A 14,903-nucleotide genomic window follows, 5' to 3' on the forward strand; every position below is an offset into this window, starting at 1 on the left:
TGTTTATCTTCTGACCCCTTGTCTACCTTGACTATGAACACTTTTTGAGGCAGGGACTGTCCCTCCCTGTGAGCCCTGGTCTCTGTTTGGGCCTCCCGGTGCTACTGGAAAGCTCCTAAATCATTTGCTCATAGACCCCTACATCCCCATGTGAAGAGCTAATGCTTTGCCTTTTATATTCTGTCCAGTCGCACCTCGCAGTGTGTCCTTTCCTAAAAGCGTCCCAGAGGAGGCTTCTCCGTAGCCCTAGCAAGAGATCGAACTCTGCTCTTGCTTACATCGGTGCTAAATCCGGAGTCACTCCACTCAAGTAGAGTGGCTGTGGTGTAAAAGGGAGCAGAATTCTGCCCCCAAGGTGCTCGCTCCTGTGCTGCAAATGACTCCGTTCAGATGCTGAGCCACTGATGGATGGTATGTCAGGAATCTGTGCTGAGTCTGGAAAAGGAGCCATTAACTGCTGGCTGAGGAACAGTGGAGGGAATAGAAAACCAGTGGGATTTTCATTCATCACACTAAGAACAATGCCTAGATTTGCTTGTTAATGTCTTGGTGACAGAGCAGTGGAGTGTTTCTTTGTTAAATAACACACATTCAGAACTCTGGGCTTGCTGACTGAGTGTGAGGATGGACATGCTGTAGGGTTGATCATTATGGGCTCGGTATGCTCCTGATGAAATCAATAGGGAGAAAATCCCACGGCTTCACAGGGAAGTAGCATTGAGCCCTAATCCTGATCCCCATTAGGTGCCCATAGAAGGGCACAGAAGCAGTGGAACGGGCACCATTCTGCTGCAAAGATCCCGCTAATTCAGGAGGAGCTCTAAGCCTCCTTTGCACACTGCCCCTTCGCCTGCCTTCCTGGACCAGGCTCTTTGTCCCCTGAGCCTGCAGAACTGGAGCGTGTTCTCCTGATGCTGTTCGTCCTTCAGCAAAAGTCTTATATGAGGAGTGTGGGGAAACTTTGGATAGCTAATAGATGTCATTAACATCTCTGCCACCCAGCTCTTGCCTCTGCCTGTGTGGCCTTTTAAATAGCTTGTTACAGTTGTGTTAGGATCTGATAAATGCAGCAAGGAGCATCAGCAATTACATTGTGTGTCAAGTGTTAATCAGGCAGCTTTCGGGATAGAGGCATTGCTTGGTGTACATACAGCGAGATGCCGTGCCCAGAATACTTTCCCCAGCACTGTTACATTCTGGAGATGTGTACGTTAATCAGTTAACGCGAGAGGAACGATGTCAGTCCTTTTGATTCTCAGCTACGTTCTCCCTGCAGTGTTTTTGCCTCTGGTCGTCTCGTTAAGTTGTCTAAATATGACAAGTGTGTCAGCCAAACACATTCAGCTTTATTCTGAGTTAATCTCCTCATACGCACAGGCTTTCAGCGATGTTGGCCTATATACGCGGCGTCTGATTGTGCCAGGACATCTTGATTTTGTGCACCAGTATCTGTGATAATGGGCCTTTGCAGTGAAAGACTGCCTCTTAATTTTGTGGGCACGATCTTATGCCTGCAATTAATTGCACCTGCGGTTAATCGGTGTGACGTTTTGTACCAGGCGTGTGCCAGAGTCTGTTTCGGTAAGCCAACAGGTGGATGCTTAAGGAGAAATTCGTGCACACTCATGCACAGCTAGCTAGATGCCTATGTTGCACAGCATGGGATTTTTCCAAGCACTCAGAGTTGGCCTAACTCTGCTCCTATTGACAATTTCACCCACCCTTTTTAAGCGTCCATGCATTTTTAGTACCGCTGCATCAATATTCTCCAAGATCCTAGTGTTTTATAGATCTCCCAGAGACCTGAAAATTCTTGGCTCATTGGGGTTAAACGTCTAAATGTTTAATAAGCCTGTCCCTGGACTTGTCAATAACTCATACAAATTAGTGAGGATGAATGCACAGCCATGGAAACACATATATTACTTAACATGCAGAACTAACACGTAGTGACCTTTGTCAGATGGGTGCCCAAGCCTCAGAGTGTGCAGCTCACTAGTGGCATTGATAGACTCCAGTTGGCTTTTGTTGACTGGTTTGTATTAGTTACAGAACAACTGAGGCTTGTTTAACTTCCATTTCCTCCCCTCTTTTTAAAAAAAGAAAGAAGACTAGAAATTAAATGCAATAACTTCAACAGTGCAATATGAAAAGTCAGTTGGGGTGAACTGATTTTAAGGTTGAATCCTAAGCATTACATGACAGTCTTTTTAATTATGTCATCACATAGACCAGTGGTCCCCAACCTTTCTGTGGGAATAGCACATTGCTATTCCCAGAAGGCTGTGGCGGGCGCCGGACACCCCACCGCTGGAGAACCGCCCCCCGGAATCCCACCGAGAAGCGGCAGCAGAAGAAGCGTCGCCACGGAAATGCCGCCGAGAAACGGTAACGCCTCTAGGTGTCTCCGCTTCTCGGCAGCATTTCGGCGGCCGGTTCCCCAGTGGCTGCGCTCGGCGGCGGGGTGTCCTGCGGGTGCACAAAAATGCCCTGGCGGGCACCATGGCACCCACAAGCACCGCGTTGGGGACCACTGACATAGACTTTCCCAGGCATTAGTATAATGGTTTTAGTTTTTGGAACTTTAGATACATGTGTATCTAAAATGTATGCCGATGTAAAGTCGTGTAATTATAGTCTGTTCCAACGTCTGTGTGTAAGGGGCGGAGTTAAGGTGGTTGTGTTCAACCGTAGCTCGATGTGCAGCCATTGCAGTGGTGTATTTTTGCATGAGATTATGTTCTGCTACAGCAGTGGAGAGCATGGTGGGGGTAGTTTAACTTTATAATGAGATGCTACATTTAATTTCACAGGTAGGGATCTATACAGCTGCAATCTATGGAGCTGTGATGGCATTATATGAACAGTGCTGGCTACAGAATGGTGTGTTTTCCCTTCTTAATGAATCTGGCAGGAAATCTACAGTACAAGCCATTGTTTCCTAACGGAAGGGATCTCGCATGGAAAAGTCCCTTTTTGGCAGTTGTCCCTTTTTATGAGTAGGGATAAACGTTTTTCTTATCATGCAGGCCATATGTTACATCCCATCGATACAGTGCTTTACAAACGGTAGCACTGGTGTTCATGGAGACGTTCCCTGGCTGTGGTCCGTAGATCACGTGCTGGTGGCCCCATGAGGCTGACTTCTCCTTGTTCCCAGTTGTGAAATGGCAATTAAAGAAGCTAAGAATACCATATTACTGCATCAAGCTGTTTTCCCATGTAAGCTGTGGCCTGTGGGTGCCACAGGGGTGTGGTAAGGTGTGAGGGCAAGTTGGATGATCTCTTTTCAGATGTGGCATATGCTGCGGAAAGAGTGTGCGAACCGCGGTGTTAGTGGGGATCCTAAATCCCTGTCCGCTGTCACAGCCGTCTCTCGTAGAACGGGGGAGCTTCCAGCTAGCATCCCACTTCCATTAGTTTGGGAGCAGAGCGGCCGTACGGGGTTAAAGCAAAAGACACTTAGAGAGGGCAGCCTTCTCCATAGTGTGTACTTCAGCCTGATAGTTTGGCTTGTATGGTTTCTTAGCTACCGGACTGACCCATTAGTGGAGCTGATCTTTTAGCTTTCAGGGTAGAGCTTGTGCTTTTGGAGCCTAAGCATGAGAGTTCAAATCCTCCGCTTCCTCCCGGTGTAGCTGATGGGGCATGTCTGCCTCAAATAGTCGAGCCCGACAAGAGGAGTTTAAAGACGCTCAGCGCACAAGAATAAATACCATTGCGTTGTGTAAAAAGCAACATTTTTTTTTTTTAATCAAACAACATGCTGTAATCAAGTCCCATTTAAGGCAAATATTTTCTTTGTCTTTTCATCGAATTCATACATTTCAAGGCCAGAAAGGACCATTGTGATAATCTAGTATAACACAGGCCATGCCGGAGAGAGAGCCATTACATTCCCAAATATATGTCGCAAGATACATTCTGGCAACTTCACAGATATTCAGGGACTGGCAGAATCCTCAGCACCGAGGTGTTTTCACGGAGATTTTGATGGATGAAATGCAAGATAATTAAGCTGCATCTCTTCACTGCTAGTTTGCTGTTTGTAGCTAATTGAATTGCATCACTGGTCGCTGAAGTGATCTGGGGTTGACTAGAATATAGCCTGCCTTGGTGAGAACAGAAACCAAGTGGAGATAATACAACTGACCACTGGGTGGCTTCCATGTCTGTGAGATAAACCTAGCTCTGAATGCTGGCACGGTCTTTTTTGCAAATCTGTGGTGGGACAGATTGTTGGTAGTTACTTATAATGTGCTATCGCACCCCCACCCCCACTACAGACTTTGAAGCACCCCTCCCTCTATATGGAATGGTCATGTATCAAATGACCCAAACAGAAGAGACTTGCAAAAACAGGGGAAATCAAATAGGCATCTCAGGGATTTGGCTTCCCAGACATGGCCCTGCCAATGAGAAAGCCTTGCCCCCTGCCTGACAATCACAGCCTCGCCGATCTCAGTTGTCTTGGTGGGGCATAGAGTGAAATGTGGGCCTGCATCTACCATGGCCCTAGACTAAAGGGCTTGATATTGTGGTAAGGGGACCTCGAGGTGTGTCCGATGGCTCTCTGCCAGCTAGTGCTTTGTGCAGATTATAGGCACCACTGATTCCTAGGCGTCCCTGTGCCAGTCAGCAGGCAGACAGCTGTGAGCTGCAAATGCAGCAGCTACTGGATCATCTTCAGGGGATGCCCAAGAAGGAGCAAATGGCAAAAATCTAGCCGGGCATGGTCCACCTTTGAGAGGAAAGTCTGTCTGGGCATTGAGAGAGTTGGCCTTGCTGAGCTCCATCCCAACATTATCTGTTAGCCTCTTAGTTTTGAGTTTGGCGATTCCTCCTGGTTCTGCGTATTGTAGGTAGACTTTTACACTGAGCTAAATATGCAAGAAAGGGGCGACCCAAAGAGCCATGTATTTTTTGCAGCATGTTTCTCTTTGCCCTTTGCTGGAACTGCATTTATTTGTGTTTGCAAATAAACTTTCTCCTTCCTCTCCCTCCACCTGCTGGATCCATCAGTGAAGTCACAATCCTCCGCTTATGGCGTCACACACGATCCCCGTGAAGTGTCTCCACTGGGGGACCAGTAAGGGGAAACAATCCTTTGTTAATGAGGAGAGTGACAAGGAACCTTGTTGGAAACACACAGAGAAAATGTTAGGTGAGCTTTATCATTAGGGGAAAAGACTGTCCTTTCCAGAGACTGATGTTCCTGGTTCATCTCTGGAACAAGTACAGCCCAGGCAGGCAGCAATGCAATCTCTCCGTACTGAATCCACCCACTTGCCTCACCCCAGAGCTGGATGGCCCACATCTGGGGATGACAGGACAGTTCCTTCTCTCCCATCTCTCTAGATTCTCTCTGTCTGTCTGTCTGTCTGTGGCCTGTCTGATCCCTGGCCACATGGAGATTTGCCAGCCAGGGTGCCGGTTGCGCTGGTGGTTTCTGTGCTGTGGATACCGTTCCACTAAGAACAAGCCTGCTGCACCAACTCAGTTCACAGCAGCCACTTAATAGGCAAGGGACAGTTGGGGGAGGGGAAGGGGGGAATGAGACCACACCAAGGCACCTTTTAAAATCTCTTGCATGTTTTCTTCACTTGGCAGGAGTCCCTCTCCCAGCCCCATCTGGGCTGGCTGCATAGTTTACTAGCACCCTGATTCCACTCTGTGCTTTCGGTTAGGGCCCTTCACACCTGTTTTTTTATTTGCTGTACTCTAGTTGCAAGAGCCGTGAGCCAGGCTGCAGCTTGCAGCTGGTTTTATTGGGTGGTAGTTCAAATGCAAACCAATGTGAAGGCCCCATGCTGGGCCAGACTAGCCTTTGAGTATCAGGGGGAGCCTGTGAATATTGGGGATGGGGCACTGGCCATTCAGAGTGAGGGTGGAAATACCAGGGGTGGCTCTGCTCTCCTGTCCCTCATTTCATGCTGGCGTAACACCACGGATTTCAGTGAGTTGCTCCTGGCCTTATGCTGGGGTGAGCGAGGTCAGAAGCAGACCCCTGTTGTATCTGGAAATTAGAGACAGGGAAGGGGTTGCTATAAAATTCCCGGAGCCAAGTCTCACCTCTGCACCCAGCCAGCTGTCTGCTTCTCCTCTAAGCATTGCTTGGGTGTTAGCTTGGTGGAGCTTATCCCTGCCTCAGCTGCTCTGGGGGTATTTTCCCCTTCAGCATCCCCTGGAGTGGGAAGGGGTGTGCCAGGAATATGTTTTATCTGTATCTCTCAGCAGGCCATGGCTGTGGGGCTGTCTAGTGGAGAGAGTGCTGGTCTGGGGCTGGAGAGATCTGGGTTCTATTCTTGGCTCTGCTGTTGACCGACCTTGCCCAAATCATTTAAATGCTCTGTGCCTCAGTTTCCCCACCTGTAAAATGGGGGTCATGATACTGACCTCCATAGTAAAGTTCTCTGAGCTCTACTGATGAAATGTGCTGTGTACGAGCTGCATGCTGGTGGTGGCATTACTCTGCCTGGTGAGGAAGGCTCTTTTGCTGCATGATTCAGTTATATTGGGGTGATGTTAGCTGAATTAGTTCCAGATCACAACAATGTGAGAGGAGAATCCGTCTTGTTGCACCCACACATCCTGCAGCCCCTGGAATAGTTTGAAACTCATCCTGGTTTGCTGGGCAAATTTTCATTTGTCAGGTGAGCTCTCTGGGGCTGGTTAGTGGATGGTTAGCCCGGGCTGGTTAGTGGATGACTGCAGACATGAGCTCCTTCTTTGATCCTGGGACCAAACCTGCAAAAGTGCTCACATGCAAATCAGCTCTTCTGTGTGGGTGTGCAAGGAATTTCCACGCCTATGATCTGCATTTGCACTTTTGGGGCTCTGCCCTGGGATGATGTAGGGAATAGATAGTTATAAATCTTGGGAAACATAATAAAGCCCTTGGATTTGCTGGATGAGGGTCGAGGTGAGCTGTCAGCACGGCATGTGGGGGATTAGCGAGGCATCTCCCATCACAAAACATTGTAAGTGCATCCAGCTGTGGACAGGCATCAGCGTGAGAGGGTTATGTGCTTTGCTGTCAGAGAGGGGCCCGTATCAGCCCCCTCGATCTAAATACCCAAAAAATTGAAATCCTGATCCAAATTTGGCAATTTATAGTGCACTTAACGGAAGCCCAGCCCTCAGGCTGCCCAGCCTGGGGAGTGTTTGAAATTCAGATCCCAAGCTTGTGGCTCTAGCCCATCTCTCAGGTCAACGTGCTTCAAGAAGGATTTTTTCGACTCCGCTGTGTTTTAAAACCCTGGGGGAGCTGATGGCGCTCCCCATGCTAAAGCCTTCTAGGCAGCAGTGGAATTTTATTCCCCCCACCTTCTAACCCTCTTGAATGCTTAAAATTCTATGTTTTATTTTATTAAGTGTGTATAAAAATCCATCTCCGCAGCCCCTTATACTGCCAGGTGTTTTGTTTTATGTGATCAGTGCTGGGTAACCTCAGCAGCGTAAAGCGATCCAGACTTACCGGGCTGTTAGTACCAATCACTGAGAAGCCTGGCTTTGCAAGGAAGAGAGCTTTTGACTGAACATGTCATCTTTTATTTAGCTCCCCCCCCTGCCCCCCCCCGCAGTGAACCCCTGGCTCTTTTCAGGCCTGTTTAATTAGTAACCACTGAGCACAGGATGAGACATGTTCCCGCTCTCCTAGCAAGTGCCAGGTAGTTTGGCCGGGGAGCGGGGGATGTGTGTTGTACTGCCGAGGGGAGAGGGAAGCTAGCAAGGGAAGGAGCTAAGGGCAGCTCAGATGTACTGATCACATGTTCAGTGAGAGGATGAATCCTGGAAAGGGCATCTCTCTCTGTCTCTGCCTGCTCCCCCTCCCGCCCCCTCGTGCTGCGCTCGTGCTGAGGTAATTGTACAGAATCCAGCCGCCTGCAAAGCGAAAGAGAATTCAGTTGCTACTGCGAGTAGCCGAAGGGCTCCTGAATGAACGAGCGCTGAGGACGAGGGGGCGGCTGGGGCAGCATGGAGTAGGTTCCGGCGTCTGGATTGTTTTCTGCAGCTCCTCTGCAGACTGTGCAGGTTAAAGTGAGCCAGCGGTGCCCTTTGCCTGCAGCGCTGTGTTGCGGATCTGGGAGCTCTGCTGCTTTTAACCTTTTCTTTCCCCTGGCACCTTGGTGGGGGGTAGGGGAGGAGGGGTGGTGGGGGTAGGGGTTGAGTTTAGCAGCAGTTTAAAAAAACTGAACAAAAGGTTTTGAGCAGGGAGAAAAACGAACCCTGGGGCTGAAATTCTGATCGGCGAGAGAAATAACTTCTCTTCCTGTCCCCTCCCCCCCCCCCTCTTCTTTGCAGAAAAAAGCAGAAGCGGCCCACAGGATCCTGGAAGGATTGGGCCCCCAAGTGGAACTGGTAAGTCGTGTCTCACAGTGCGGGGATTTGGAGGGCAGCCAACTTCGGAGAGGTCTTGGAGACCGGCGCACCATCCTGTGTGTATGTGTAAGCCATAAGAAGGAAGTGTTCTGCTGGCCAGAACATGTCACTGGTGTGCACCAAAGGAGGAAGCAAAGTGGATAGGATGAATAATATCTCACACACACATACCCACCCCCATGTAGCTGTGTTCTGGGAGCCTTGAATAATATCACACACACACCCACCCACCGACACCCCCCCCCCCCCCCCCATGTAGCTGTGTTCTGGGAGCCTTAGCCCGTTTTCCCTGCTTCTGCCTCAGACGAAGGCAGAACGGCGGGAGGGACTTACCCCAAACTTCATTGGTGCCTGACGCTGCCGTTGTGAATCCGTGATGCTAATGTTGTCCTCCACCACGTTCCTGGTCCTATGCGTTCAGCACCTCAGTGGCTGGTGAACATCAGGATGCCGTGTGCGGACGATCTCATTGTGGGTCCCCCTCCCCAGCACAGTTATAATAGGATCGCATGGGGGAGGGGGGCAGGAGAGGTGTCAGAGGAGCATGTTCCAGAAGTGCTGGTTCTAGATTGGAGTGACCTGTCAGCAGTAATTATGTGAAGTTGTAAGAGTCCAGTTCCAGTCTGTCTCAGCTGCATGTCGTACTTGTGGGAGCAGTGAAAATTCAATCAGCGTTATCCATGGTTGCTGTCAAATTCAGCTGTCCCCTCCCATCTACCCAACACACCCTGCTCTGTCTCCAGCAAATGCAAGTGACTATATGATTCCTGAGCTGTAGGTGAAAACTGCTCATTGCGGGGCACTGTATTGGGGCTTCCCAGGAGAACTCCCTCTACACTATACAAAGGGAGCAGCTGGGTGTGGGGAGGATTGAGTCCTGTATCACGCTGAGCACCCTTAGCAAGATGCTGAGACCCCTTAGCACCCACTGACTGCAGCCTTGCACAGACCAGTACTTTTAGGTAAAGTGTGTGTGTTGGAATCTGCCAGATGACTAGCCCTTGGGAAGATGGGGGCGGCGGGGAGCTGTCCTTGCCAGTTTTAATTCAGAAGTGTTTGGGATAGCATGGCATTAATCTCGTGTGTGTGTGCAAAATATATATTAGCTTCCTTGTGACACCAGGTGTCACAAGGAAGTTAATGATCCCCCGGTTCACATCTCAGTTAGGGAGATCATGCATAACTGTGTCTGCTTGTAGTCCCCAAGGACTTAATCCCTTCAGAGTCTCTCTCTGCTTCTCAGGTTGGCTGTGTCGGGGCTTGGTGCTGGTCCTTTAAATGTGGTGTGTTTAAATAATAAATAAATGGCACCGGGTGGTGGTTACTGAGGCTAAGCCTGTCTCTCTTTCCCAGCCTAATCACTGTCCATTCCAGCCCCACTTCTGAGGGGGGCATGGAAACCTGGCCTGTACGCACATGCTGCAGAACGGGGCTTATGTTCTTTTCCCATCCCCCACTCCCTGCCATGTTGTGATTAGCACAACAGGGCCCCAGCCATGACAAGGGCCCTCGAGAAGCTACTGGGACCCAAGAAATAATGTTCGTACGCAGCTACTCTTCTGTATCAGAAAGGAAATTATCTCAGGAAGGAGGACAGAGCTTTCCATGCCTGCCTCGCTTGGTATTCCTCCTCTTTAGAAGGTCTGGTGATATAGGCACATACAACAGTCCTAGGCGACCCTCAAGCCTGAGAGTCTCTTGTGCCGCTCTGGGTCCCTTGGAGCCAGTTGCATGAGAAAGGGCTGCAGAATTTTCCTGACTTCACTTGAAATACAGCTGTGAGAATTGCTCCTGGCTTCGCTGTGGGCATGGCGGTCTCACTAATATTTGTTCAAGAGTGCTCTGGTTACTATAGTCAAACAGAGGTGGTGACAGATAAACGTCTGCTTGATCAGGAGGCAGCTTGCCAGGTGCTGATTGCTCAAAGCAAGAGGTCACGGAGGAAATTGGTTAGTCAAAACTGAGAGAGGCAGAGGTCATACAAAACCACGGATTGCAATCTGGGGCTGAGGGGAACATCCTGATAGCGTTAAGGTGTTAATGGCAGGGTTGAATCTACAGCTCCACCTCCTCAAGGTAGCGATCATTTTTGTTTCCAATCCTGGTGGGCAGACAGATTGGCAGTTTGAACATTGCAGTGCATTGGAGCTCTCATTTGACTTCATTTTCAAAAGGGTATCACTATAGCCAAGTCCCCCATAACAAATGTAACTGTCTTCTCGTTTTTCCAAGTGGACGTTCTCCAGAAGGAATAGACTGTGCTCATCTTACCTTAGGGAAATGCTGATTTGGATCCGTCACACTTGCTTCTCTGCCCAATTTGGTATTTACAAAATCTCTCTTTCTGTGGGCTGTTTATGGCCGCAAGGAAAGACCGAGTTTGCTCAACCAGTGCGCAGTTAATTCTGAAGCATTTTACTGTTGGTGCTCACTGATGAGATTATTGTATTTCTTATGGATGGGGGATGTCTCTCTTTGTTTCATTGTGGGGACAGATTTAGAATGATGTGGATATTGGGCAGATGAAAGTTTCTAGCCTATGAGCATATAATAAGTGATGTGTTGAACTTGACGTTGGGGTTTTAGAGTTCCATATTTCTTAATGTTTGGGTTTCTTTTCAAGTGCTGTGTGGAATGGCATGTCATTCTCTCAAAGCACCCTAAACTGTTAGTTAACAAAAAAATTTTGTGGATACAGTGTTGTCGTAGCTGTGTTGGTCGCAGGATACTAGAGAGGCAAGATGGGTGAGGTAATAAGATATTCGATAGTGTCTCTCAAGTTTTCCTTGTGGCAGTATAAGAAAAAGCAGCAGAAGTTGGTGACATTAATCAAACTGATGTATTTGCAAGGCTCTGTGTGCACAAGAATATATCGTAACCCATAAGCGGCCGAACCACCATTACTCCCTCCCCTTCCACCAGGAACTGGTGTTTACGTGACTCATCAAACCCCTGTCGGTTCAATCTCAGTTTACCCAATCACACTGAAGAAAGGCATGTTCATTTATCAATATGTTTTCTCACCCATCGTTCCAGTCCCCATACAGTAGCTCACGGCAGAAGTGCGCTGCAAAGTCGCTCCAGCCTTCCTGCAAAGAGAGCCCCTCCAGTTCGATTGTTGATCAGGAGGGACATGCTGATGTGATGCGACAGAGTCGCCACTTGGGTTTTTCTCTTCCCAGCGCAGGCATTGATTCTGAGGATGGACTTACCCTCTCGAAGTTACCTGGACTTAGTAGGACAGACGCCTGTTTCTGCTGCAGCTTTCCAAACTTGAGTTAGTCAGCCGGCTCTTTGCCTGCACTTCAACAAGCAGATTTGGGTGGGTTAGTGTTAGAAATGTGCACGGGGGAAGGGAAGCTGCTGTTAACCTGGCTCCTGACTGGGTCATACCTGTCTTGTCTTGTAAGCCCTTGCATTGCCAATGGAGGTTGCCCCAGCATCCTTGTAGCACATACGTTGCCTGGGATACAGTTGTAGTCTGTTGCACTTCTGCATCATGACGCAGACCACGAGTACTGCCCCCAGAATTTCATCAGCCATTTTGTCGCCCTATCATCCAGTTTATTTAGATCCCTTTGTAACTCTTCACAGTCTGCTTTGGGCTTACCTATCTTGAGTAATTTTGTATCATCTGCAAACTTTGCCAGCTCACTGTTCACCCCCTTTTCCAGATGATGCATGAATATTTTGAACAGCACAGGTTCCATTTCAGATCTTTTGGGGACCCCACTATTTACCTCTTTCCATTGTGAGAACTGATAATTTATTGCTCTCTTTTATTTCCTATCCTTTAGCCAGTTAATGATCCATAAGAGAACCTTCTCTCTTATCCCATGACAGCTTACTTTGAATAAGAAACTCCTTTCAAAGGCTTTCTGACAGTCCAAGTACACTATATTGACTGGGTCACCCTTGCCCACATGTCTGCTGACACCCTCAAAGAATTCTAATAGATTGGTGAGGTATGATTTCCCTTTACAAAATGTGTGATTCATCCTCCAACATATTGTGTTTATCTAAGTGTCTGATAATTTTGTTCTTTATTATAGTTTCAAGCAATTTGACTGATACTGCCTGTAATTGCCAAGCTCGCCTCTGGAGCCTTTTTAAAAAAAAAAAAAGGCATTATGTTAGCTATCCTTAAATCGTCCTCTGTACCAGATGACTTGAACGATAGGTTACATACCACAGCTAGTAGTTCTGCAGTTTTACATTTGAGTTCCTTCAGAACTCTTGGGGGAATACTATCTGGTCCTGGTGACTTATTACCGTTCAATTTTTCTATTTGTTCCAAAACCACCTCAATCTGGGACAATTCCTCAGATTAGTTACCTAAAAAGAAAGGCCCACATCTCCCCCACATTCTCTGCCGTGAAGACCAATGCAAAGAATTCATTTAGCTTCTCCACAATGGCCTCGTCTTCCTTGAGTGCTCCTCTAGCCCTCAAACATCGAGGGGCCACGTTCCTGCTTCTGATGTACTTGAATTTTTTTTTTGGTCTTAGTTTTTGTGTTTTTTTGCTAGTTGTTCTTGAATTCTCTCTTGGCTTACCTTATTATACGTTTACACTTAACTTGCCAGAGTTTATGCTCCTTTCTATTTTCCTCACTAGGATTTGATTTCCAGTTTTTAAAGGATGCCGCTTTGCTTCTGAACTGTCTTGTACGCTCCTATTTAGCTATGGTGGGTTTTTTATGGTTGTCTTACTGTTTTGTTTTTTTTATTGGGCGTATAGGTTTAGTACAGGGGCTGGATCTTTGAAAAACAAGCTTCTAGAACAGACCGTAGTAGTATCCTACTATAGACTGAAAAGGTCCATTGGATGGGTGTGGCAGGGTCTTAGATGCTGAAAAAATCGTTGAGAGAGAGAGAGAGACGCTGAGCCGGTAGAACAGCCATTAGCCCAAGCCTTTCAAAGGCTGTGGGATGGGGAATCTGATAAACACAGGCCAAACCAGTCTTTTATCTCTTTGTCATGGCTCTTTTCGTTAGTTTAAAGTGAAACAAAATTACATTCAACCCTCAGTTTAACCTCCATTACCATGGAGAGTGAACATGGCTGGTTTGTATTTAACCATGTTCAGAATATAGACTTTGACCATAAGCCATCCATCATGCGCACTCCTGGCTGTTTGACCACGCTTGGCCACAGATGTTAAATCGCTCGCAGATGGTTTAGTGAAACTTTATGGATATTTTGCCTGCGCAGTTGGATGGCGTTTCTGTGGTTAGACAGAGATTGTGTTCATGAGTTGCTGTTTGCGGCTGGGCAGGGGTTGGCTTTATTAACACAGCGTGGGGCGTGCTCACAGACCCTTATCTTTAGAGTTAGGCCAGTGACTAGACATGTTGATTTGGTTATGATCCTGAATTCATGGTAGTCTCTTCTGGTACTTGGGCTGCGTCCTGGTGCCATTCTCCAGCAATCTCTGGTGCACCAGTGGCTCTTGTGGCTCCCTGGCTGAGATCTCTTCCTCCCTGCCCCCACCCCGTCAAAGCCAGCAAGCGACTGCTGGGGTGTGGTAGGACCTAACCTTTGTGATAAATGTATTTCATGCCCCAAGCCAGGGCTTTCATCATCTCAGAAAGATTTACCCATGTCCCCGATCTGGGAAAGGCCCACGTGTACTCATGCTTTACTCACTAGTGCACAGTTAATCTAGGTTATGCCTCTGGCATCACCATGAATAGCCATGGTGCCACTTCGGTGACTCCCCATCCATGGATGACAGGTGGCAGTGCTTGACATGACCATTAATCCCGAAGGCATAGGATTTAGTGACTGACTACATGCCACCCTGCAAGAGCTCCTTCCCTCCCAGAATCTCCAAGCACTTTATACACACAAATGGATGAAGGGGTCAGGTCACCCTCCGCAGGAGGTGGCATGTCCTCATCCCACTGATAGAGAAACCGAAGCACAGCAGTTAAGCGACTTGCCCAAGGTTGCAGTGTGGGTGAGAGAGAGCCAGGAATAGGACACAGATCTCCTGACTCACCACTGCGTGTTCTAATCACTAGGCAGTGCAAGGACGGGTGGCCCAGTGGGTAGGGCTCTAGCTCGGGACTTGACATCTGGGTTCGGTTCCCTTTTCTGGTGCAGATTTCCTGCGTGACCCTGGACTGAGTCACTTAGTGTCTGTGTGCATCAGTTCCCCATTGGTAACACGGGGAGAACAGCACTGCCCTGCTTCCCACGGGTGTTGTGAGGATAAGTACTTTAAAGATTGATGTGCTCCGATCCAATGGTGATAACCCCGAGACAGACACAATCCCTATGCAGTTGGAAACCGAGGGCTCTGTCTTTCTTTTGAGTGGCACCAGCATCTGACCCTCCCTGTGGCTGGCTCCCTTGGAGGCTAAGTCGGCTTTCCTTGAGTAGACATAACAATTTGCAGTACACACTGTTTTTCCCCCACCCCCTTCTCCTATCCTCCCCCGTGTCATATGTTCCAAGGTGCACTGCATTTTCGGTAAGTGAATAACACTCAGCTCCCCCCACCTCCCTGTGCTGTGC

General features: G+C 48.3%; 2 protein-coding genes across 12 annotated transcripts in view; both read left to right on the forward strand.

The window, feature by feature from the left end:
- SCARB1 (scavenger receptor class B member 1) overlaps nucleotides 1–14,903 on the forward strand; it is a 540,196-nt gene that overhangs the window by 447,517 nt on the left and 77,776 nt on the right. The gene's annotated exons all lie outside the window — the stretch shown is intronic.
- The window catches only part of NCOR2 (nuclear receptor corepressor 2), a 398,218-nt gene that overhangs the window by 206,226 nt on the left and 177,089 nt on the right, over nucleotides 1–14,903 (forward strand). For all 11 annotated transcript variants that reach the window (XM_074972263.1, XM_074972265.1, XM_074972262.1 and 8 more), the window contains one exon: nucleotides 8,305–8,361. In XM_074972263.1, coding sequence (XP_074828364.1) covers nucleotides 8,305–8,361 — 57 coding nt within the window. The remainder of the gene's footprint in view (nucleotides 1–8,304; nucleotides 8,362–14,903) is intronic.

The sequence above is a fragment of the Natator depressus genome, chromosome 15 (genome assembly GCF_965152275.1).
Source record: "Natator depressus isolate rNatDep1 chromosome 15, rNatDep2.hap1, whole genome shotgun sequence".
NCBI lineage: Eukaryota > Metazoa > Chordata > Testudines > Cheloniidae > Natator > Natator depressus.